Here is a 27,353-nt window from a genome sequence, read left to right as displayed (position 1 = left end):
TAACCGCGGACTAAATGCAATTATCTTCATCAACATCATAACAAAAAATAAACTGGTCATTCAAATCCGTTGGACAAATAACAGAAAATAAAATTCTATGGAAACAAATCGACGAACTTGACCGAAAACAAATGAAATCAGTGAAATTCAGCAACCGAATGGATCATCATCTTTTTCCGTTCATTAGCATAGTTGGGTCCAAGTCCAATACTGCTTCGTCCTTGCACAGCTTAGCAATCTGATCCACTGGCAGTGTCACTGTCACGGTCCGACCTAGACCTCCTTTCGGTGAGGGCATGACTGTAATTAACCCTTCCCCTTCCACATTGCCAACATGATACGACACGTGGACCGCCTTCTCGTCCTTCCTAAACATCGCGACTCGCACGTAGTAGTACTCCCCTTGGGACCGCCTGGAATGATCATGTGTTCCAGGCTAACGCATGTTAGTTCAGGGCCATACATCACAAACGGTTGCTCGTATCGCTCCAGCTCCTCTACTTTCTCCCGTTCGAAACAATCCATAACCGAGCACAGCTCTTCTTCTTCGACGCTCGCCACATGGTTATGCACTATCCCCACCACGCATTCCAACCCCCAACTCTGTAATGCTTCTGTATCCAACGACAGTCGTGAGATATGTAATGCATTGCCAAAATACCCGATAGGCAGAGGCAGATGGATGAGCTTCCTAGAGTCTCTGCAAATAGTGAGATAATGACTATGGTTTTGTTCAACAGGGGGATTCAATCTCACCACCCGCGTCCAAAACAACGCTAAGAGCGCATTGACCGCGTAGTTCCGTGTCAAAAATATATTTATAAAAACTTGAAGTTAACTACTACTCCGTAGAATAGTGGTCAAGACCGAATGTCGATCCCCAGGGACAAATTGGCTAAGTTACTATAATTTCGATCAACTTCTAGATTAATTTGGAAAAGTAAAGATTGATTGATTGATTTTGAAGAGCTAATTGAACTAAAGAGCAATTTAATTAAAAGGTTTAGAAACAATGGAGGAAAATATCTAAGGTTTCGAATCCACCCCGACCGCGTAACAACAATATGCATAGACTAGATTTATTTATTCGAATCAAAAGAGATTATCGCAAGGGCTTGCAAACATATTCGATAATTGTCAGGGAAATAATCGGGTTGTTAAAAGGCAAAGACTATTCCATAGCATGGAACGTCTCTCAGTAGCATGGTCTAGCCACCTAACGATACGATCCGTCTTACGAGCATGATAAGTAGGATAGACGTGAGGAGCTCAGCAGTACGAGAACTATAGACCTAGGGAGTATAAGCTAACCTCTCTAGGAACCTACCTGGATCAAAGTCAGGATTTGTCAGCCCCGTCCTTCAGATGAAGCTGGCAAAAGGTCCAAGGACCAGCTCCGGCCCCTAGCTATAACGAGGAGGATAATATCCATAATATTATCCACAGAATATATTTATTCCAATAAAGATACCATGCCGAGAAACCTAAATCCTAAGGGATAAAGGAATACTGATGGTAAGATAAGCATAAAATGCCAATGATATACATGATCAAAGACGGGTAAAGATTCCTAGCTAAGGAAGGACGCCCATGGATTCCTATCTAAGGCAGGACTCCACATTCCTCAAAGAGGTAATCTGAAATCTACGAGATACAGTCCTACAAGGACTCAACCTCCTATCAAAATGCCTATAAATATGACAACAGAATTCCAATAAAAGGTATGCAACCCATAATCGAGAATCTAAATTCTCTCGCCATATAGCAAATACTCTACTGATTTAGGCATCGGAGGGTGGTTGGCACGCCACCACACTGGTGACTCGAGCTCTTGCTTTGTTTTGCAGGTTCAGGTCGAAGCTAACGACAAAGCTGATTTATTAGCTAGCGCCGTGTGTGGGAAACGACTTTTTCCTTATGGTGAACAGTTTTGTATGGTAGAGACCTGGATAAGTAGAACAACAATGGCTTCAGACCCCCCACAAATGGGTGTCGACGACGCCACGAAGGCCGCCGCTGCAGCCAAGGCTGCCAAGGCCGCTGAGATGGCCAAGGCAGCAAAGGCTACAAGGGCTGTTGCCACCGCTGAAAAGGCCGCTAAGGCGGCAGAAGCGGCCAAGGCTGCCACAACAAACAAAACTGGAGGTGATCAGATGACCCCAGAAGCGTTTGCTTAGATGCAGGAGCAGATAAAAACATTAACCCAAGGGTTACAAACAGTGATGCAGGAAAACGCAAATTTGCGAAAGCAAATCTCCGAGCCAAGCATCCTAAACTTACGTCACAGTCGACATGAAAAAGATGATGATAGGGAAGAAGGCGAATCCAGGGAGAAGGAAAGCCAAAATTGAAGAAAGCATGGCAAACCACCCCAGAAAAGCCGCCCCACAAACAAGAGGCATTGCTCAAGATGCAAGACTAGATTGAAGGGCTAATGAAACATATCAAAGCACAAACTCTAGCTATGGTAGAAGAGTTGGTACAGAATACGAATTCACATTTTATGCCCGAATTCATGGGGTGGTCTCTTCCAAGGAAGTTTAAGATGCCCCAGTTAGAGACGTTCAATGGCTCCACAGACCAATTGGATCATTTGGAAACGTATAAATCTTTGATGCATCTGCAAGCAGCACCGGACGAGGTAATGCGCCGGGCATTCCCTGTTACCCTCAAGGGAAGTGCCTGAGCTTGGTTTAATCAGCTCCCACCGGGAAGCATATGTAGTTTTAAAGAGCTTAGCACAAGCTTTGTAAGCTACTTCATTGCTGGCCAATGATATGGCAAACCAGCGACACATCTCTTGACGGTGAAACAAGGAAGATATGAGTCATTAAGAGAGTACACCACCAGGTTTAACAAAGAGGTGGTTCAGATAGATGAAGCCGACGGTAGTGTGAGCATAACCGCGTATATAGCTTGACTGTACTCAGGACAGTTTATATACCTCTTATCTCAAGAACTGTCCAAAACTCTGGCAGAGCTTATGCTCAGAGCTCATAAACACATGAATGCAGAGGAAGCTATCTATGTAAGACGTTCACGTAATGGCTTTGATCCCCAAGCAGGGTCGCCACAGGTTGACGAATTTTCCCCATCTGACAAGAAAATAAGAGAATCCACCCGCAAAACGGGAGGCGAACCAAAGAAAAAGAAGGTGGACTCAAGATCTTCCCCAAAATGGGGAGGAACTAGAGGCCCTCCCCAAGGCAGGTATAAGAAGTTCACCCTGCTCATAGCTACGACAAAATAAATCCTTAGCAACCTACAAGATGACTCGGACCTCAAGTGGCCCGGGAAGTTGAGAACTGATCCTAATAGGAGAGCCAAGGACAAATACTGCAGATTCCACAAGGACCATGGTCATAACATGGATGATTGTATTGACCTAAAGCAGCAGATCGAGGATCTGATCCAAAGAGGGAGACTTCAACGTTTTGTAACGAAGAAGTATCAAAAACAATCCAGGAGGGAAGATACAAGCGAGGAAGGTAGAGATGGCACGACGCCCTGGTCAGGTCCCATTGGAGAGATCAAGGTCATCCATGGAGGATTTGCTGGGGGTGGAGAGTCTACCAATGCTAGGAAAGCTCACCTGAGGAAGTTGAGAGCAGAAGAACATTTGGAAGTCAACATAGTTGGTCGTCCAATCAAATTTCAGAAAAAGGAGGAAATACCCATTATTTTCTCTAAAGAAGACATCATGGGAGTTCAGATCCGTCATGATGACCCCCTGGTTATAACCATTGTTGTGGCAAACAATAGTTGGATTCCTGGAAAAAGCTACCTAACTCAAACAGTGTTGTGCTAATCTCTTTGTCCACAAAACCCCGCATTCCAATAGGAAGAATTCATTGTATGAGAACATGGTAGTCGTGACTTTTCAAACCCGTTAATCTGCCATTTCACATATTTACTGACCTTGATATATTTGCAGCATAGCCATCCGGATACTTGACTGATTTCAAGAATTCAAAGAACTCCTCTTTTTGTTGAGGTGTTAATGAAAAACTAGCGCGAGGCTTGATATATGAACCATCGGGACATTGTGTCAACCACAACTCTTTTTGTATGCCCCTATCTTCCAAGTTGTTTTGAGCCTTGTCTGTATCCTTATTCTTCACTTCAATGCCCAACATAGTTCCACAAAGTGCCTCGCCAAAATTTTTCTCCACATGCATGACATCAATGTTATGTAGAAGCTTTCGATTCTTACAACATGGCATATCATACAAGATGCTAACCTTTGTCCAATTTGGTTCATAACGAGGCCTTTTTCTGTTGTTCGGATCTTTTCCGAATGAGATCTTTGGTACATTTTTCAATTGCTCTTCTATCCTATGCACTGGCAACTCCAAAGATCTCTTTCATTCTTCACACTTACCATTGTAGGCTACCTTCTTTCGCCATTCAGGGTGGTTGTCAGGCAAATAGGCTCGATGGCTAAGGTACGCAGTCTTACTTCTCAAAGATTCATAAAAGGGTTCATCATTGCAAGGATACCAAGCATAGTGACTCTTTGTTCTCCACCCAGATATGTCACCAAATGCAGGCCAATCATGTACTGTCCACCACATAGTTGCACGCATCTGGAAACTCTCACCACTTGAGGCATCATACGTTAATGCCCCATTATTCCATAACTCCTTAAACTCATCTTTCAAAGGTTGCATATAAACATCGATGTCAATTCCAGGTTGCTTATCTCTAGGAATTAATAATGATAACATGAGAAATGGCTCTTTCATAATCAACCAAGGTGGTAAGTTGTAGGGAATGAGAATGACAGGCCATATGCTATAGGAATTATCCATGTTCTCGAATGGGTTGAACCCATCAATGGCTATCCCTAACCTCACGTTGTGAGGCTCCAATGCGAACTCAGGATGTTGTGTGTCAAACTCCTTCCACTCATCACCATCAGCTGGATGCACCCATTCGTCATCATCCACACGCTTGTCCTTATGCCACCTCATGTCCTTAGCTATCTTCTTATTCATGTATAGTTTTTTCAACCTTGGAGTCACGAGGAGGTAACGCAAAATCTTACGAGGGATTTTTTTCCCCCTTCTACCATTGATTTTGTACCTAGATACCGTACACTTTGGACATTTATCCAAGTTTGCATTCTCTTTCCAAAAAAGCACACAATCATTTATACATGCATCAATGAGCTCGTATGACAAACCTAAGTCACGGAGTATCTTTTTAGCTTCACGGGTGGACTTGGGAACTAAGTTCCCCTCTGGTAAAAGTCTTCACAAAAAATGCAACCACAAGTCAATTGCTTTATTGCTCATGTGGTTTGTTACCTTCAAATTAAACAACTCAATAACAAAACTCAACAAAGTAAAACTTGAGCAATTTGGGTACACCTCCTTCCTGGAATCATTTAAAAGTTTTTCAAAGCTTTGCACTTCCTCGTTCGGGTTTGTATTGGTTGAGTCCCCTCTTATTTGGTCTTTTACCAGTGCATCAATACCACCAAATTCTCTATACTCATTGCTATTCATTTCGTAATGATGCTGAGCCTCATCTAACATACGAGGTTCCCCATGCTTATGCCAAATAGTGTAACTTTGCATAATCCCATATTGGAGCAAGTGTATTTGCACATGTCTAGTCAACTGCTGACAATAGTTTACACACTTCATGCACGAGCACATAATATAGCCTTCTTGGTCCACAACTTTCATAGCAAAATGAAGAAATGACATTACACCGTCACGATGCGGTTGACTCATTCTCCCATCTGGAGTCTTACCTAATGACATCCAACCCTTGTCCATGCCTGATGACAAACATAATCAATTCATGATAGCTTAATAAAAAAAATAACTTAGCCTCTATCAATTCAAATCGGTATCAAAGAGAAATATGCAACTCCAAAATTTTACATCAAACATATTTATTCATATTGGGCAACATAATATTTTATCAATCTCTCCTCCCTTCTAAATCAAACCAAATTACTTATTAGCCTAGCACTACTAAAAAAATCCATGCTAAATGATGGCGACCATATTGTATTGTCTAAATTTCTTTTTCCTAACTCATTGCATCATTTCATGTTCCAAAAGTAATATGACCCTCAATACCAAATCTTAAACTTAATAAGCAATAACAAATTATGTTTTGTACATATGGCAATGAAGCACAATACCAAGCCCACATCGAAAAGAACTTTGGTGTCCTAGAAATGTTAACAGTTATCAAGTCCCTAGTCGTAGAAACCTCATACCCACATATTGCATAGATTAAAACATTTTGGAGTGATTTACTTATATATCCCTTCGACTTTGCGCAAAAGTTCAGTTTGGTCCTTCAAGTTCCAATTTCAACAAATAAAACCTTTAATTTGCAAATTTGTTCCAATGTCATCCATCCGTTGGATGCTGTTACTAATTTGGACGGAAAATGAGCATGTGCCCATCACGTGATCTTTCTCAGGGGCATATTTGCTCATTCTTCTCCCTTCCTAACCCTATCTCCATTGAGAATCATCTTAGAGCTACAACATCCAAAAAAAAAAAAAAGTTGCTTGATGGGATTTCAGAGAGCTCTCAAAGGCAGAGAGCTCTACCTCATCTCAATGATCGGTGCCACTACACTTGGAATAGAAATTGGCCTCATGATTTTCAGAAATTGGCCTCATGATTTTCATCATTATATTTCTCCTCCTCCGCACTGTTTTTTCTTTTTTGATAAGTGCAGAAATTTATTAAGCTCCAACAAAGAAAACAAGGTCAGGGATAAAATCCCTTTACAATAACACAAGCTATACAACAGCTATCATGAGACTCATGACAGAAGCAAGAGCAAAAGGAAAAAAAAAAAACTATCTTTACGACTTTCATGATTCTTTAAGACAACCCCCAATCTGCACAGATGTGTTTATTCTGAATGGAATGCTTCACATTTCATGATAGTTGTTATTACTTTGACTCTCATTTGTTTCTGAATCAGTCGACACAACCGGTAACTGTGTATCCAACAAAGAACTCCAGACGCTGAGGTGGGATTTTAATTGAAGAATATTCTTGTATTTTACATCGAATTTGAACAATCCCCTTTACCAAATTCTTCTTGCTCTGTTAAAGAAACAGAGCAACCACCTCCGCCACAAGTTTTCTTAAACCTAACACTTCATTTCCTTCAAGAATTAAATTGTCCTCACCCTTTTTCTCTATCCCATTGTAATCTTTGTATTGTTCTATCACGAAAAATTCTCCATTTCCAGCTTCTATCTCTCAATCTACAATTAGGTACAGAAACAGAGCAATCCATCTCTGCCTCATCTTCTTTACCCACCTCAAAATTTGATCTGATTTGATTGGGGCTTGATTCCCTCTTGGTTGTCTCAGTCTTACTCAATTTGAGGTGTTGATGAATTCTCAGATTTTGGGTTAGATCATGGAGTGTGAGGGAGTGGAGTGTGGAGGATTGAAGGAGCAGGAAACCCATAAGGAAGTCAGGGGAAGGAAGGGAATGGGCAAATATGCCTTGGGAAAGATCACGTGATGGGCACATACTGATTTTCCGTCCAAATTCTTAACGGCACCCAACGGATGGATGACATTGGAACAAATTTGCAAATTAAAGGTTTTCTTTGTTGAAATTGGAACTTGAAGGACCAAATTGAACTTTCGGATAAAGTCGAAGGGATATATAAGTAAATCACTCAACATTTGATATGAAATAAAAGTTTCCAACATGGCCATAAAGTATATATGATTTTCCTTGCAAGAAAGAACAAAACAAGAAATACAACTTTCATCAATAATATGAACTAGCAAGGCAGATAACAAGACTTATGACAACATTAATTTTTCATATAGCTTGCACAATCAGTTATCAACAATGATTAACCACTGCCAAGTGCAAATCATAATAATTTTTGTATAGCTTACAACATGAAATGGGGAGATAAAGGTAGAGAAAGCTCACTCAAAGTATATCAAATTTGGTAGTAGAGGGCGAATGCATGGTAGTTGATGACGTAGTCTGCTAATGTGTCGTAATCTCTGTAAAAATACAAATGAAGTGAATATGTCTGCTTGAAACACACACACAAAAAAAACATTTGGTTGCAAATATTTTTTTTAGGAGTTGTAGAAAATTGATTTTGAAGCGAATATGGCATGAACTTTTTAGCCTTGTATCATTATCACACAAGCACAACTAAAATCTGAATCATATACATACATTAGAAATTCAAACATGCAGCTGCCCGAAAACATGAAAAAGAGAAAGAGGCTTTGCTAGAGCAAAAAGAGAAAAACCACTTCAGGGTGTCTTTACAAATACTCCTCCAACACAAGACAGACGCACCGCCTAAAGATCCTACAATGTTGCCGGCACAACACTGAAGCACTTCGAAATGTATTAGTGCAAGCAGATGATTGGGTTAGAAAAATAAAAAGAAGTCCGTTAAAAAAAATAAAAAGGAGACCTTCAACATTTCTAACCTAAAATGCGATTAAAGATTTGTGTTTCCAGCCTAAGAATTAGAGATACCTTTTGAAAAATCATAACCCCCACTAACCTTAAATGGAACCCAATAGAAGTAATATTGAGAACTTAAAATTTAGACATAGGCATAAGTGACCAGAAATGGATTCTCTCCAAAAAAATTGCCCAGGAACTTCAAAAATATGTAAGAGGAAATCCACCGTGCCTTATCCCAACTCTAAGCTCTATGGCACACTAGTTGAGAGTGTCAACCCATGACATTTATTATGTACTTAGTGACCACAAGGACTTTATCAGTTCTTTAGTTTCAACCAATCGTCCAACATGCATCTTGGATTTTATTTCCATGTTTCATTCCATTATGAAGAAATCACTTGTTGCTTGTCAGCGTTAGTATTTAGTTTCTCATGTGATTCTTGATCATTTCCCAGCTTCCTATTCCCCCTATATCATTCGCATTGTTTTTCCTCGTCCACCTGATGATTCGAGGCCTGACATCTACCATAAGCTATCAAGGAAAAAGAAAGCTCTCCCCGTAGAGCAACCAGATCATATTTTTTAATGAGCAAAGCTACAGAAATTATAATGAAGAAAGATAGGAAAACAAAAGGGAAAAACATCTATAATCCAAATTATTACATGGGAAGCCACAACCACATTAGCATCTATATACGGGTAATATACAAAAATCCCACTCAGATCACTTCAGCAATGCAAATGTTGAAGTAAATGACATAAAGAACGTAGTCAAACCCTACCGAACATCATCTGATCTTGTCTTTACATTCTAACCAATCCGATTACTACGGTAGAGTGAATTGTCCGTGGTCTAAACTGCTAGAAACTCGGTGAGTGAATCATACAAAACCACTTGTACAAAATCCTACCTGTAGCTTTCCTCAGCATATGGACAAAGTTTATGAGATCGTTCATTCTCGAGAAGAACTAAAACTAATAAGCCACAGGCCTATACAAAACCAAATTATACATGAATATGCCACATGCCTGTACGACCTGGATAGCATCAAAAGAACACAAACTAGGCCTTTCAAACTGGACAGCAACACTTGGATTTTACAATATTTTCTAAAGTCACAAAAGAACACAAGGCTGAATAAGGCAGCTTGATTGCTGCCTGAGTTAACAACCAAGAACAACAGCAACCAGCTGCATAATAAGGCAGTAAAACAACATCCTAACTAGTCAGTAGTAACAAAACAACAGCAGAACAGCAACAACAATTTGCTGCCATAGGCTATACAATCTAGAGCAGTTGGACGAATTTCCATCCACCTGATGCAGCTAATGATCATATCATAGTTCCAGATCATATGAAATGTGTTCAAGTCAATTTTGGCAACTCTAAAAACAACCACTACACTGTATCCAAATTATCATGTACTCTCTAACACTATAGCTGTCCATGGAATATATGCTGGTAAACCTCAAATATGTCTCATCTAATTAGGACATCACACCACAATAATTATTTTTTCTACCACTGAACATTACCCCAACTGTTGAACATCTGCATCTATGGTTTGTCACATTTGACTTGATCACTCCATCCTAGTAGGTTCGCAAGAATGTGTTCATTTGTATCCAACTCTTTTAGTGGAATGACTAACCTCCTTAGGAAGAAGGCCCAGACGACTTACAACTCAAATCACAATGTACATATAGATATCGAGACAACCACATAAGAAAGGAAAAGATGGAAACGGTAAAAATCATGACAGTAGAAGTTTGGAAACAAGTAGTGACCTCCATAACTAAGCCAAGCCAAGCCAAACCTTGAGTCCCAATCAATCTACATGAATTTGCTGTCACCATTGTCTATCGAGGGCATCTTGTTGCATGATATCCAAGAAAACCTAGTTCTAAGTAATGACGTCGACTATTTACACACACACACTCAATGAATTAGTTGACAACGTCCAGCCTTTTACAACCAATACAAACATCGTAAGCATTAGGTCAAACACCATTTTGTCCAAGACAGTATCCTCATTGCCCATGAAGCTTTTCATTTTCTTAAACGCAAAAAGCAAGGGAAGGAAGGTTTTATGGCAATCAAGTTGGATTTTCACAAAGCCTATGACAGGGTAGAATGAGACTTCTTAGAAGCTGTGATGTTAAAGATGGGTTTCCACAAAAAATGGGTACAATGGACAATTGAATGTGTTGCTACAGTTAAGTTTGAGGTGCAGGCCAATGGGGAATCGAGAACCAAAGTCTCTCCAGAAAGGGGTCTTCGGCAAGGAGATCCTCTCTCCTTATTTGTTCCTTTTGGTCAAAGATGTGTTGTCAAAGCTTTTTTTTTTTTTTTTTTTTTTTGGGGGGGGGGGGGGGGGGGGGGGTGTAAAATAGCTTGAAATAGAAAAAGAGGCTAAGCAAATGTACAGCCTACAAGGGCATACCCCAGGAGGAATAAAAAAAGAAAAACAATGATTGAGAAAAATGAGCTAAGCCAAGTGGCTACATTGATCTAAGTCAAAGGCTAAAAGGAAAATGAACCAATTGGACCAAAGGGGCAAGCAACCATCAAACCCAAGTAATACCAACTACACTATATAGCTAGGCCAATTTAAATCCACGTGTTTCAATTCCATCTTAGAGATGGGACGGAAACACATGCCAAAAGAAGGAATACACAGAAAGGACAGCCATAAAGTTACAACAGCAGACGAGGGAACGCAGTCATAACAGTTAGCTACATTCAGTACAGGCAGCAACCATTTGAAGTAGCTACACCAAGCAAAACAACAGCAGTAGAGGACGACAAGCAACCATAGAACAGCAGTTGTCTGCTGCCAGCGGCAGCAGCAAACAGCATCAAACAGAATCAACAGCAAGCAGAATCAGCAGCAAGCATCAATTGCCAAGGATTCAGCTCATTTACAAGAAGCTAGAACTAGCAAAGTTGTCAAGCTACTAAACATCAGCAGTAATAGACCTGTTCAGCTGCTGGACCATAGATATAGCAACTGAACACCATATGAGCAATGATAACAGGCAGCTATACTCAGGCAACTAGCATTAGTAATAGGGGCTTCAAAAGATAGCTAGGGACATGATTATGGAAGAGATCTCTGCTGGACAGTTGGCAGGTATGAGTATAAATTGTCATTGTCCTGTTCTTTCTCATATATGCCTGGCTTTTCAAAACTAGCTATTTTACAATACAACCATATGTTTTTAACTAAATGTAAATTGACCTCAATAAGCTCCCATTGCTTATTTAACCTTTTCCTGCCTCCCCTGCCGTCGCCATCCTACCTTACACACCTATAACCTTCACAAGCATATTTCAAAACTACCCAAAAACCAAATATTAGTCCCAATGTGCAAAAATTTGTACTTTCTAACCTTTGAAACCGACTGTTTTTCTATGTACTTGTACCTATCCTTAAATAAATATAAAAAAGACATGGATGTGGGTATGCATGTCTCCCTAAATCCTTTTTCTAAATACATGTCCTTCGAAGTAATAGGCGGAATCATGATCTTTTTGATTGGTGAATTTCCAAATCATTTTAAAGTACCATGCTACCCATGTGTATAAGAAAAATCATCTCCTCAGTTATCAAGTTATACCATCCATAAGGAGGGCTCTTCTAAGCTAAAGACCACAAATTAGTGAAAGAGAAGATCATTGTAAATATTTTTTAAGAAGCAATACTTGTTAGGTTTGCGTAGTTTTTTCTTAACTCTTTTCTTTTTGCGCCCCTTTCTTTTTATATTATCCGTATTTTCATTTACAAAACACGCATATCAAACTTATAGTTAATAACTATGAAAAGAAGGAGGGTGACAAAGAGTGGGAGTTGTATTACCTTGGTTAGCTTTTCTTCGACAAATATAAAGAGGTCACTTTTTAGTTACATATCGAAAGCCTACCAACGTATACAAAGGTTCCGATTAGAACGACAACCAAAATGGCTAGGGAGGGTGCAGAACGTGGCAGGGGCATTGGTGAGTCCAAAAGTCATAACCAAATCACCCCCTCTTCTTTTTTTCTTTGGCTAAAGATGAATAGAATACGAAACAAGAGTGAAAAGTTGAAAGGCAATAAACTAAACATGTAATATATTATAACTTATGGTGGACAACAAGGGCCGATTTTCTAACATAATATTACTACCGGTACTTGTTTATACTCTAGTGGTCCCTCCTTTGAAGATTCCTTAGCCGCAGAGTTGTGAGAATGACACAAACAAAACAATAGCACAAACATATCTAATAAAATACTCATTTCTAGAAGTGTTCAATTTTATAGTTCCCTGACGGTGTGTTCTGACCCCCAGTAGTTGAGATTGAAGCAAAGCGAAGCGATTGGCCCCATTTTTTTTGGGATTTGAGTTTTAAACTAAAAAAAAATTGTTTCTTCACTACCCAAATCGGCCTAAACTTCTTTGCAGCTAGTTCCGACTCCCTCGAGAACAATAACAGAGAGCTGTCGGCACCCTTTTTTGGGAATTTAGGTTTTAAAGAAAAAATATTGTTTCTTCAGTACCCAAATCAGCCAAAACTTCTTCTTTGAAACTAGTTCCAACTCCGATCTATCAAGAACAACGAAGACCAATTTTTAAAAAAGAAAAAAACCCACTACCCATATCATCGACTTCGGTATCATCGTCCAACAAAACGATTTCTACAAAAGAAAAAACTTGATCACCTTGGCACAGGATAAGAGAGGGAGAACAACGAAGACCAATTTTTAAAAAAGAAAAAAACCCACTACCCATATCGTCAACTTCAGAATCATTGGCCAACAAAACGATTTCTACAAAAGAAAAAACCCAACTTGGCATAGGATAAGAGAGGGAGTGGATTATACCTGTATTCCTGAGATTCTCTGGCGAGTGGAGCTCAGAACGTCGACTTCAGAATCATCGTCGACTTTGGAGAGAGAGAGGGACAGTGTCATGCCCCCGATTTTTAACATAAATAAAGATAGTTTTTCACAAATAAAACTCCTAACAATATCTTACATGATACCCCAAAAGAGTTCACCATGTCCTAATCATTGAATTACAATTCCAACTCCATGAATTTGAATATATTACATCATAAAAAGAAATAGAGTTAAGATTGTATTACATTCCCAAAATATATTTTATCAAAAAGTCCATGAGTCTCTTTTACCGTTTCTTTCAAAATTATGCACTTGAATGCAAGCACTCTGCTCCATGCTACTGCTCCAGGTTCACACCTGAAAAATGATAGGTTGAGCTACAAGAGCCCAGTAGAGAAATCTACACCACTATTATATTCAAATGGGATGACAGGTAGAATGAATAACAAAAGTAGATACTGTGTCTTTAATGGCAACAGAACGTGTATACTAAATGTCCCACCGTCGACTACAGAAGGAAATCTCTCTGTCAACACCCCAATATTTAAGTACACCTCGAAGATCTAATACCCATATGATTTACTCATGACTACCAATGCCTCTCAACCTATTCCGATCTAACCTATCCGATATTCCAACGTCGCAATATATGTGACAACTCACATTAAACGGTAACAAGTACATCTCTACAGTATCGTGTCCGAACAACCAACCATTTCTTTCAGGGATTCATTCCGTTAACCCTTTATTTGCTTCCATATCATAATCGCAAACCAATGCCACACGTCACGTGCGGTTGCTCTTTTCGGGCTATTCATGGAGTCCCATCATTCCCACAAATACCTCTCACACAGATGGAACGAATTCAATCCACATAATATAGGTCATAATACCACCAGTCATTGCTACACTTCATAACTCTAGTATTTATCTCAATCACATAAAATGGATTCATAGGTGAGACTCGTTCATGTAGAAAGTATAAGGCAACCCCATTGTCAACTACTCGCAACTATAACACTATTAGTTTCTTATATTATCATCCGCATATCCACACATCTCACATCAAAGTAACTCATTCTCAACGATTCGTAGATTTCTACCTTGCCACTCATAAAACCATAGAAGTTATGCAAGAAATGTGTCACATATCAAACATAAGGAAAATGTCACATGTATTCGCGCCTAGCGTTGTTTAACTCAAAAGAGTAATCTACGAGTTTGTTTCTCGCATCGCATGTCACACATACAACCTTCGCCCACCTATGTTCCTTTCGTTCTCTAAACCCTCGTTTCGGTGTCAAAGGACTCACACGGAACCCAACAACCACTACAAAGCCTAGTGTACCACTAGCCTCATCAAACCACTCAACTAAGTACTTAGGCGAACCTAAGAACATCCATGTTTCACTCCACGATTCCAAGGAAAAAGGATTACCCAACGTATACGAACATATCTATCTTATTTTGGCTACCAAACCTTATCGGCTAAGAAATTGGAGATGAGACCACCACCATTTGAAAGTACATTTCCGGTACATGAATTTCGATATAAAATTTGCCCAAAACGGAGTTCGGATGAAAAAGTTATGCCCGTTCGAAGTTTTGCCAAAATGCTGAATTTTTCATTTCCTACCGGTAGGACACATTTTCCTACCGGTAGGAGACCACAATTTCACGAAAATGACATTACTGGACAACTTTTCTACCGGTAGGGCCAAAACTCCTACCGGTAGGACTTGGGTTTTCAGTCCACGACTTTCAACTTTCACCAAAACAATTCCAACAACGAAACTAACGATCTAGGGCACGATTCAAACACCAAATCAACACATAAACATATAATAGAAGTGAGAAATCCCTACCTCATGGGTTTTGAGCAAAATCCGAGCCTTTGACCGAGTCAACCAAGCTCTAACGAGGTCCGATCATGAATTTTCTTGGATATTCGGAAAGCCCGTGCTCCGTATAACAACTTTAATTCTCCGGCCTTGTCCGGAATCACACCTTAAGTAGATGAAATTGAAGAGAGAAGAGAAGAGGAGGGTTTTCGGAGGAGAGGAGGAGAGAGAGATAGCCGAGAGAGAAAAAGAGAGAAAAAATGGGAGAAATGATTCTCCTGGGGAAATTATTGGCATGGGGAGTAATCCCATTCTCCCACCCCACACACACACATGTGCACCTCTCGCACAATTACCCTTATATCCTCCCACGAAGACGTCCCACCGAATATCCGCACCGTCAATCTCGACGAGCCGTACGATTGCAAAAGAAAAAATATAGTCTCAAAAATACGGGTCTCTACAGACAGAGATGTGCGAAGAGGGGAAGAGAGTAATTGTGAGTTGGAATTTCCCAAGGGAGTTTATAAATGCAACTGCGAATTTACTGCATGTAACCTTTTACTAACTTAAACCACAAATCTTATAAAAATTTGTTACCATACAACCCCAAAATAGGCGTGAACTCCCAAAATTATCCCTCCCCAATCCATCGGCCAATTTTTTTTGAAAACCCTCCATTCCCCTCTCGGCCTCTCTCTGTTTTCTGAAAAACCCACTTGAACCCAACCTAGATTTCAGATTCTAGAAATTGAACCCAACCCAGTCTTTATCAACATACTATGCAAACGTTTCAATATCTAGAACTAGAAATATTACAAAAATTTCATACATTAGAATATGAAAATCCTCAAAAATTTGGAACTCTAGAGTATGAAATTATAGCAACATTTCATATTCTAGAAATTGAACCCAACCCAGTCCTTACCAACATACTATGCAAATGTTTCAATATCTAGAACTAGAAATATTACAAAAATTTCATATATTAGAATATGAAAATTCTCAAAAATTTGGAACTCTTGAGTATGAAATTTTACAACATTTCAGATTCTAGAAATTGAACCCAACCTAGTCCTTAACAACATACTATCCAAACATTTCAATATCTAGAACGAGAAATATTACATAAACTTCATAATTTAGAATATGAAAATCCTAAAAAGTTTGGAACTCTAGAGTATGAACTTTTACCAACATTTCAGATTCTAAAAATTGAACTACGTTATCCGAAACACATAAATTAAATTATACCAACCTAGTCTGTGCATTACATCAATATCATACATTACAATATGAAAATCCTTATAAATTTCAAACTCTAGAGTATGAAATAATGCCAGTATGTAGCCGAGCCATTAGATGTTGCATTTGAGTTCTCTCCGCTTTCTCTATCACTCCGTACTTATGTCGTGCATTGTACACATGTCTGATTGTCGTGACGTTCGAAGGATCATTGCCCTTTAACTGACTTAGAATTTGTTTGGGTTTAACCATAGAGACTGACAAATCCACCAACATGGCAGTTTGATCCACTGACAACCTTCCAGGATACGAATGCCCCTCCAAGTACACTGCTGGGGGATGATTGTGAGTGCCATTGTGGACAGAGACAGTCCAACCATCATTGTCCTTTACACCTTTCAATAGAAATGGGCATTCAATTTTCTTTGTGCCCGTGGAACGCGTTGCCCTTTTCTTCACAGCTACCTCCTCCCTCAAAGACTTCTTCACAAACTTCCTATACTTCCCGCTCCTTTCGCATGAAAACCTCATCCTTGGTTTGCGATTCTTAATAAACTTCTCCGAGGCCTTAATGATAATGACAAAGCTGTATCGTTTATCCGTAGATCTTGTCCACTCTACCAATTCTTTCTCGGACAAAAATACCTGTAGAAAAGTAAAAAAAAATAATCATAACCCGCACCATAAGGCTGCACATGAAAAAAAACTTCATGGTTTGAAACACTCACCTTGTCCGTTGTGAAATACTCTGTGTAATCATATAGTGTAGGAGTGGGTGTAGGATTAGCTGCGGGTCCTACATGACTACCAAATGTTGAAGTGTCACCCTAGAACACCAAAAGAAAAATCAATTAAACACACTCTGCACAATATTCGAACTCTAAAGTTTAAAAGTTTGACAACATTTCAAGTTTTAGAATATGTTATCAGCAAGTCTCGAACTCTAGTGTTTGAAATTTTGTGATAAGTTCAAGATTTAGAATATGATATAAGTATCAAACTTTAGAGTTTGCAAATTTAGCATAATTTTGAATTTTAGAATCTGAACACATCGGGAGAGAACCAGCTTAAAAATGGGAGAGTGATTATTGTCTTCAAATTCAAACTCTAGAGTTTGAAATTTAGGCAACATTTCGTGTTTTAGAATATGATATATCTGCAATTTTCAAACTCTTGAGTTTGAAATGTTGGCTTAATTTCAAGTTTTATAATCTGACAATGTCGTGCCAGAACCAGATTTAAAATGGAGGAGTGATTATTGTCGACAAGTTTCGAACTCTAGAGTTTGAAAGTTTGGCATAATTTTGAGTTTTAGAATATGATATTGTTTCCAATTTTCAAACTCTAGAGTTTGAAATTGTGGCGTAATTTCAATTTTTAGAATATGACAATGTCGGGACAGAACCAGGCTAAAAATGGAGGAGTGATGAGTTACCTCGTGCTGTGATTTTGGCTCTGCAACTACAACATCCATGGCTCCCTCTTCCTTGTCAACTTTCATTTCCATTGCACAACCTCCAATCCCCAATCAAAATGCACATTGCTCTCATATGTTAGGTTCAAGACTTCTTCTTTACCAATGGAGGGAGAGGAAGCAATGGAGGTTTCCATTGAGAGTTTGAAGGTGTGAGGCGAGAGTTCGAAGGCAGATGTCGACTGGGTTTATGGTGGGAGCTCAACAATGTTGGTTTGAAATGGAACCAGAGAACCAGACGGTTTCCCTTGGAAGGAGATGGAAAAAAATGGATGGAAACGTGGGTGGGTTATGGATTTATGGGGTGTATGTTTTTTTGACATGGTTATATGTTTGTGGTTGTATGTAATAAAAGTAGGGGTATTTTTGTCCATTTTTATAAGGGCATTTTTGTCCGAATATTATTTACTTAAAAACAAGTTACATGCAGTAAATTCGCAATTGTATTTATAAACTCCCTTTCCCATTTCATTGAACTTAACCCCTCCCAAACGACGTCGTTTAACCCTATTTTAATTTTAGAGGCAATTTTTCCCTTGTAAGGAAATTCAGAATCCCGCCAACCCATCAGGTTTTTTCCCCTAAGTGGCGCCAAAAAGTTGGGAAAAATTGGAGACAAAATTTTTTCGTCGCCGTAAACGATCTTTGGGCGACAAAAACTATTTTCCTCGCCTATTATTACCTTGTCAAATGGATTCTGTGAGGAAATTTGATTTTCCTCACAAATAGTCATTCTTTAGTGACAAAATAAAATTTCCCTCACTAATTTTCCTCGCAAAAGGTTGTTCGTGTTGTAGTGGCTCTAGTTTTTTTGACTTAATCGTCTCAGGGTAAGATCCATGGCAACTCCTTATGGCACCTTCCTTCCCAAGGGCCAATCGACCAATAGAACTCTCTTTTTTAGCGGGCTAACTACAATTATTGGAAGGCTAGAATGCGCATTTATATTCAAACTGACTACAAGTTGTGGAAAGTTATTGTAGATGGGCTGCACCGTCCTACCAAAACCGTTAATGGAGTAGTAGTTCCTAAAGAAGAAAAAGAATGGAATGCGAATGATAATACTGGAATTGAATTGAATGCTAAGGCTATGAATCTTTTATATTGTGCTTTAGATTCTAACGAGTTTAATAGAGTCTCTGCATGTGAATCGGCAAAAGAAATTTGGGATAAGTTAGAAGTTATGCATGAAGGTACTAGTCAGGTTAAGGAATCAAAAATTGACATGCTTGTTCATAAGTATGAGTTGTTTAAAATGATGCCTAATGGTTCCATCTCTAACATGTTTACTCACTTCACTGATATTGTTAATGGCTTGAAGTCTCTTGGAAAATCTTACCCTAATGTTGATCTTTTGAGAAAGATTCTTAGGTCATTACCAAAGCAATGGGAGCCAAAAGTGATGGCAATAATTGAGGCCAAACAAGACCTCACAAATTACAGCTTGGATGAGCTTTTGAGTTCTCTTGTGACTCATGAAATCACGATGAACTTGGAGGATAATGAAAGCCGTAAGAAAAAAGACATTTCTTTTAAAATTTCTACTTCAAGTACATCAAGTGAAAGTGAAGATGACTCCGAATCAAGGGGTGATGAAATCTAGCAGTAATCACAAGAAAGCTCAAAAAGTTCATGAAAAGAAAAATGCGAATGGCAAAAATAATTTTTGAAAAAGATGGTTTCAAAGGAGAGAATAGCAAGAAAAGCGACAACATATGCCATGAGTGTAAGAGGCCGGGCCATTTGAAGACACAATGTCCCAAAGTCAAAAAATCAATGGAAAAAGCAAAAAGAAGAGCAATGCTTGCAGCATTGAGAGAAATTGATGTGAATCGTTCCGAAGAAAATAGTGACCAAGAAATCGCTAACCTATGCTTGATGGCAAATCATGGTGATGAGGTAAATTCTAGTGATGCTTTTGATGATCAATTTGATTTTGATGAACTGTTAGATGCATTTGAAGAATTGCACTCTGAGTTTAAGAAGTTGAGTTCCAAATATAAGTCTCTCAAAAAGAATAGTTTTTCCCTTTCAGCTGAAAATGATTGTTTGAAAAATGAGAATGATGCCTTAAAAGGAAAGAGTGAAGAAGTTTGTTCTCCAAAAGTGATCGCAAATGATTTAGTATTGGAAAATAATTTGAGACTTGAAAATGATGTTTTGAAAAATGAAGTTGAGGATTTAAAAACATCTCTTTCTAAGCTTGTTCAAGGAAAAGAAAATTTAGATATGCTTCTTGGAAAACAAAGATGTGTTTCGGACAAAGTGGGCATCGGTTTTAATCCAACCAAAAAGCAAAAGTTTTATCAAACTTTGTTTGTGAAATCAACTCCTTCTAGTCATGCTTATACTGCTTGCAACTATTGTGAAATGATTGGTCATTTATCATATTCTTGTCCTATTCGTAAAATATTTGTGTTGGAATGAAAAAGACATGGGTACGTTCCCAAGCATCTTGTTACTAACCCTTCCGGACCCAAAAAAATGTGGGTACCAAAGAACTACATATGATTTATTTTTGTAGATTGACATGCACTCAAAGGTGAATGTTTGAAGTTAGTTTCTAGATAGCGAGAAATGTGAGTTACTGCAATGGAGTAAGCTCAACGTATTGATAAAGTCACTCAGATTCGAATGGTATGATTATTAACTGTTAATTTTAGTTGGCCAGGGTTCTAATCCATTTGAAGGTATTGATTTTGATGAATTCTCTACAGTTTATATTTAATCTTGCATATGTGAAGAGTTTTTTAGACTTTCATAAAGCTTATGTGAAAATAACTTTTTCAAATGATTATGGCTAATGGATAAATATTTTGCAGAAAATTAACATCATCAATCCTCGTCGAGTTTATAGAAATCATATTTGATGTTATGCTAACAAGTGAAGCACGAAGTTTCAATTCTCCGAAAATGCCTCAACAATTGTACATCTATTATTTCGGTCTGCAATGCAATTACAAGTGTGCAAAGTTGACAGTAGAGCATCAAGAAAATCGAATTGGTGGGGATATCATGAACAGAGTTTCCCGCGCTCTTTTTGTTGATGACAAAGGGGGAGAAATATCGCGAAAGCTCAATCAAACAATGACCAAATTGAGGGGGAGTATCTCTATTCTTTTGTTATAATTATATTTCTGAATTTATTTGAATAAAATCATTAATGGTTTGTCATCATCAAAAAGGGGGAGATTGTTAGCCCAAAGATTTCTATGAATACCTTATTGATTTTGATGATAACAAAATATATTTTATTGAAGAAGAAATATAATTAATTAATATTGTGATATTTGGTACTCATTTTAGTTAAAATTTATTTTGTAGGATTTGGTTGAAGTACACATGGACACATTGCTACAAATCACTATCTCAATAGTCAAGATAAATAAAAATGAGGAAGATTAAGGAAAAATATTCTTCTTACTTAATTGGCTAGAGAATGCTTCAAATGAAAGGAATTATTGGTTGCACGATTTGTGAGATTTAACTCCAACGGGTATTGGAAATTCTCATATTAAATGAGTTGCAGATTAGTGGCAAAGAAAAGGAAACCAAATAATTGATTGGCTACTAGAAGACATACTAACGACTAGTGGATGGAGAAATGGAATATTGGTTTCAAAGTTGAAGAAGGAAACAATTCAAAGCAAGATTTATTGGCTACACAAATTACTCCAACGGCTAGTGGAGCTGCCTTCAATTATCTCGTCACTCCAAGCATAAATAGAATAAAAAAGAAAAGAGCGTGACAAAAAAGCTAGAAGAACAAAATCAGCATTTACCATTTTTTATCTGTCAACTCCGCGCTTACGTCTTGAATATTAGTTTGGGTGTTCTTCGATCCTGAGCCAAAAATGTTAAAAATGGATTGCACACTCTTATATATGCTCTTGTGAGTGATTACTTTTTATGAGTGATTTTGGAGAGAAAATTACTTGAAATTAGGTGTTACTAGCACCGGAGTCAAAACTAGTTGGGTTAGGCGTGACTAGCACTGGAGTCAAAATTAGTCGGAACGATTGGGGATAGATTGCTCGTTGTAAAGGTTGTCTAGCACCCGCAAAGCTAGAAAATTGTAATTATTGGAAATAGTGTAGCAAATCCCAAGTTAGACACTTGAGAAGTGGACTAGGCCGTAAAGTTGCGGATCAAACCACTACCTCAACAGGAGACCTGTTGGGGCAGTTTGTCTATTGAGGCACTATGCTTTAGTGCCGCATGTATCGATGTAGCTATAGGTGTAATGCGGCACTTTTTATGAGGCACTTTAAGAAGCCTCAAGAGTTCTTTCTCGCTGCACTTGTAAGTGCCTCATAGATTACTTATCAAGGCATTTTTCGGTGCCGCCACAGAGTTTTAAATTAATCAACTTAACCACGGTTAACAGCTATTGACGCATTTATAAGTGCCCCAATAGCTTATTGGCAAGGCAATTGCAAATGCCTTAACATGTTGCGTATTGTGGCACTTAAAACTGCCCCAAAAGGGTTTCAGGTTGCAAAAAAAAAAATTAACGACCTGCCAAATTACCCATTCAAGCATCCACCAAATAGTGCTAAATTACACATTCAAGCATCCAACAATTGCACACCAAATAATGACGGTATATTTTAGTATTCTGTAAGATCTCATTACAAGAAAGAGCCAATGTGCAGACACAACATTAATTCAATATTCCTAGGCCTAGCCAGAACAAAAGAAAAAACAGACCCTAGCACTAGCATTGAGATTAACTAAGAAGCTTTAATATAGACTATACAGTCAACCGAAAGGAGATTAACTAGGAACTTGTCATAAGGAACATCTCACCACTGTGACAGCTCCTTTGAAGATCATTAAAGGCCAAATCTGAATCTTCATTCTCCAGTAGCTGATTTGTTGCAGAAAGTAAATAGTTCTAGTTTCACTTGTGGTTGTTCCTAAACACAACCCATTACAAAACTCATCTCTTTATATACAAATGCAAAGGAAGATAGATACATTCATGCATCAAAAATGAAGTTTTTATGAGCACGCAATTAGAACAATCTCACTAGATAGTGCAATCATCTATTCAAATGACAAACTAAATAAACTATTTGCTCTTCGTACTCTCTCACCAATTCAATTGATTAGAGAAACAGACATTTGAGTTCATAATCTGGGTTTTAGTCTAAAACAGTCGAACCAAAACCTAGAAAATCACTCATAATGCTCTTAATTATCTTTTCAGTTTGTTTTTCTTTTTTAAATGACTGCATCCACACAATGACCAGGCGCGTGAGAATAATCTTCAAGCATGTGTTTTGGTTTGGCTAGATAACTTATAAAATTCAGGTGCTCATGAATACTCTGTAACAAATATCAACAAGAACATCCACAGTTTCCATGCCACCAAATCAGAAAATTTTCATTTTTATTTCTACCAAAGTAAATAAGCATATCCTTCAAACTAAAACTAGGAGGAAGGGAACAATGATAATGATTCAAGTTAGAGTGGAATTACCTCACCATGGCTCTTGGGAATCACGGTAGCCTTGCAATTTTACCTGGTCATTAGTATTAGTAGAAGTTCTTTTTACCTTGTATTTCTAGTCCAGCGATATCAATCAATGAATCTAAACAAAGCTAGAAAACTGAAATTCTAATCAACCATTCCAAACAAAGAAAATTAAAAATTTAATCAATTGCTCGAGTTATGAACTGAAGCAATTACAAAAAGTAGATCACCTACGTAAGAGATTAGATGTTTTGGAAAAGAAACAATTACAATTATGAACTGAGGCAGTTACCATTTTGTTCACAAAACATAGATGGTTTGAAAATTGAAGTTTAGTCTTATAGTTTCGAAAAGCAATTGCTCTATGAAAGATTACATTACAATTTCTATTAGACAGAGTTGGAATAGAAAAATATACACAATCTCAAAAAAAGAGGGCACCAAAAAGGGTTCCCCCTTTCCATATTAGAAAATATGTGCTATGTTAAAAAGGGGATATGTCAAATAGTACAATACCTGGTAAACTGCAAAAATGGAACCAACCTTAAGCCCTATTTTGATCTGAAAAATGCACAAATAGTCATTGCCATAAATAACCAATGTAAACCTAGTTTATATTCCAAACATATTGAACACGTATAGAAGCACAATATTCTCTCAACTATTAAAGCTAAAACTGAAGCTTCTTCTCCAATATGGTAATTTGCTTATCTCCGGTTTGCTTAAAATCAAGGTGATGATTCGCAAGATTCTTGGACTACGTCAACATAAACAAGAGAACTCTTGCCACACAAATATGTGAAGTTTAAACCCCAAATAAATTTCTGGAACGAAGAATCATAAACCCCAAATTCCAACGCACAAATCAAAACCCTAGAACAAGAAATTAATAAGGTACATCGATTGTTTCTTACCCAACTAAAGAAAACAAGAGTGGCGAGCTCTTTCCGATGAAGTCTTTAGATCGGCATACAGCCAGACCTGTTTCGGCAAAATCTCTTGTGGAGCCATCGATCCCATGGATGAAACTAGTGAGGCGCTGAGAAATTACATCATGCAGGAAATTTTGAACCGAAATTGCAGATATTAGGGGAACAAATTTCAATCGAGCGGGAGTTCGAAAAAAATTCAGCGCCCTTTTGATGGCGGCGACTGGTTTTGATGGCGTCGTTCTCGGTAGTCTGAGAGAGAGAGAGAGAGGGAGAGAGAGAGGGGGATATGGAGACTGGTTTGCTAGGGCGAGAACGGAATGGAAGTTGGGGAAAATAATTGGGAAAGTTGTGAGAGAGGGGAATGAAAGTCGAGTGAGAAAGATAGCGCTAGAAAATTTTCAGGTTCAAATTTTTCACTACTATTGGCGCGCCGGCAGTTTTTACGAGTTAACCAGATGTGGCACTTGCTTGATGAGGCAGTTTTGTAAAAATGCCCTTTAAAAAGTACTCCAAAATTCCCGAGTTCACTTTAAAAAAAAGGGTCGATTACAAAAACGTGTTGTAGTTTTGTATCTCTAAGTAAGTGTCCTATTAAATACAGCTTTTCGAGGCACTTTTCACTGCCCTATCAAATTACCATAAATAAATTAAATATATTAAATTTGAGGTCAAGACTGAGTGCCGCAATAGAGAAAATAAAATGAGGCATTTTGAAGGATGGTGCCTCGTTAACAACTTGATAAGGCATTTTTTGAAAATTGTCCTTTCAAAAGTGCCCCTAAATCCCCATTTTGTTGTAGTTTCCCTACTCTCTTTATTTTATTATTGCAATTAGTTTTTAAATTACGCATTATATTTGAGTTTCCCAATTCACCCCTCTTGGGTTGTTATTTGGACCAACACCACCAATTAATTATCACATTCTCCTGGAATCCCTCCCTCGCTTCTCTCTCTCTCTCTCTCATGCACTCTCTCTGCAGTTATGCATACTAAAACAACAAAAAATGCTCTTATAAACTACTCCAATAAAACGTCTTTTAAAAATTACTCCTATAAACTAGTTCTCCCTCCGTCCCTTATTTAGAGTCTAGTATTTCATTTTGGGCTGTCCTTTAATAAGTATCAATTTTGTAAAGTTAATGGGTAAAAGTTGGTGTATTGTCTATTTTGTCCCTATAGTAGATTTCATTTTGAAAAGTTAGTGAGTAAAAGTGTAATGATGATGGGTAAGTATGGAAAATGGAAAAAAAAGTTGATGTGAGAGGTATAATGATGATATTTTTTAATAAGTTGGAGTTACGAAGTAAGACACTTAAAAATGGACGGAGGGAGTATTTTTTTAGAACTGGAATTGATTAGAAGTGTAACTGCTACATAATATTAGAAAATATTATGTTAATTCACTTTCTCAACATCGTATCAGAATCATAAGATTTAGGTCATGTGGGATACTCGCTCTTTTGCAGGTGGCTAAGCCTCGCTACCGTCTGCCAGACACTCGAATTTCACCTTAAATCTCTACTATGATGGCTTATCTCACTCATGGTTGTTTTTGGTTTTCTTTAAGTTTTTTCCTGGCTTCTCATGGCTCTTGATTCTCGCTCTTGGCTTCTCCTGGATTTGTCCTAGCTAGCTCTTGGTTTCTCTCTGTTCTCGCTCTTGGCTTCTCTTGGCTTTCGCCTGACTCTTAGTTAGTTTTGGTTGTCTTCCTGGCCTCTCCTGGCTCCCGTTTTCTGATTGTTCTTGGTTTCTGTTAGGATTGTCACACATACACACACGATTTACGAGTATAAAACAGTAAAGAATCAACACAGAGATATATGTGGTTCCCTAAAACCAGGTACGTCCACAGGAGCAAGAGCGGCTGCTGTTATTTTATTATCACAGTATGGAGCTTCACTCGTTTCGCTCCGACATCTAGCCTTCTTTCTAGAACTTCTTAGTATCTCTATTCATACTTAACATATAAGCCATAGTTCTAACAATTTCTCTTGGCTACTTGAATTTAAGAAGAGATGTTAACATAATAGAAAATGTTATGTTACCATATTCTGTAGGTTGATGTTTCTTAGCAAGTTAGTCTTAGTTTCAATTAGTACTTTATTTTCTAACCGTGACATTAAACGGGAGTGAAAAATTCTTCTGGAAATTATATATTTCTCTAAGCTAGGACCAGTACATGCATGTACCACGGTCCACGGTGGTTACGAGTCTTTGGACAACTCAGTACGTAATGGAGCCCAGCTGGAAAACATTGGCTGGACCGGCGTACGTGAAGATGACTGGTTTTCTCCTCCTCTTGCAAGCTTCCTCAGCAGTGGAGCAATGATATAATTAACGCCCGCTATGTAGCTTAATTATCGGCTGTTACCAAGCAGTTTTTTCCCTCGTTCTCTGAAAATAAAAATAGCTCAAAAAATGCAGTCAAATTCTGGCACGGGCTCCGGTTGATGTTTTTAAAGGCCACTTGGGCGGTTGTTGAAAGTTGTTGAATTTAGGAAAACGAAATATTAAGAGAATATTGGTTTATTTCTGAATGAATTCTTTACAAAGATACAAACCCTTTTATATACAAAGAAGCTAAACTAGAAAGAAAGTTAAACTATGAAAGAATAAATATACAATATTCCTATGCTACAATCACGGATCCTCAATCAATCAATTAGGCAACTGATTAGAAAACTGGATTTTCCTCTAACATATAATTTCCAAACATGTTGCAGCCATGGCTCGATATTAGGCTTCAGCAGAAGAACAAGCCACATTGGTTTGTAATTGAACGTCGAGTTGTCTCACAACCCGCCCAATCTGAATCACAATAAGCCTTTAACGTAGGATCATTGAATGAAGGAAAGAATAATCCTTGACCAGGATTCCGTTTAATGAAATGCAAAACTCTTAGAGCAGCTTGCCAATGTGGTTTCCGAGGATTCTACATAAATTGACATAGGATTTTCACAGAGTATACTAAGTCTGGCCTTGTTACTGTTAGGTAAATCAATCTCCCAACCAATCTTCTGTATTTGTTTGGATCATGTAATGGATTGCCATCGTC

The 27,353-nt window shown here is 38.2% G+C and overlaps 1 protein-coding gene and 1 long non-coding RNA gene across 2 annotated transcripts; both read right to left on the bottom strand.

Moving 5' to 3' along the window:
- Positions 1–166: 166 nt before the first annotated feature.
- Positions 167–1,432, bottom strand: LOC131327804 (uncharacterized). Its single transcript, XM_058360935.1, has 3 exons — positions 1,392–1,432; positions 473–721; positions 167–413 (listed from the first exon to the last, which is right to left on the bottom strand). Exons 1-3 carry the CDS (start codon positions 1,430–1,432, stop codon positions 167–169), a joined length of 537 nt encoding a protein of 178 aa, XP_058216918.1.
- A 21,038-nt stretch (positions 1,433–22,470) lies between these two features.
- LOC131325226 (uncharacterized) lies at positions 22,471–24,542 on the bottom strand. The gene is made up of 2 exons (XR_009199612.1): positions 24,281–24,542; positions 22,471–22,806 (listed from the first exon to the last, which is right to left on the bottom strand). It is a non-coding gene; the product is annotated as an uncharacterized LOC131325226 (long non-coding RNA).
- Positions 24,543–27,353: the final 2,811 nt, after the last annotated feature.

The sequence above is a fragment of the Rhododendron vialii genome, chromosome 5a (assembly GCF_030253575.1).
Source record: "Rhododendron vialii isolate Sample 1 chromosome 5a, ASM3025357v1".
Lineage (NCBI taxonomy): Eukaryota > Viridiplantae > Streptophyta > Magnoliopsida > Ericales > Ericaceae > Rhododendron > Rhododendron vialii.
The sequence above is the reverse complement of the archived record's forward strand: the minus strand, read 5'-3'. Positions and strand labels throughout refer to the sequence as shown.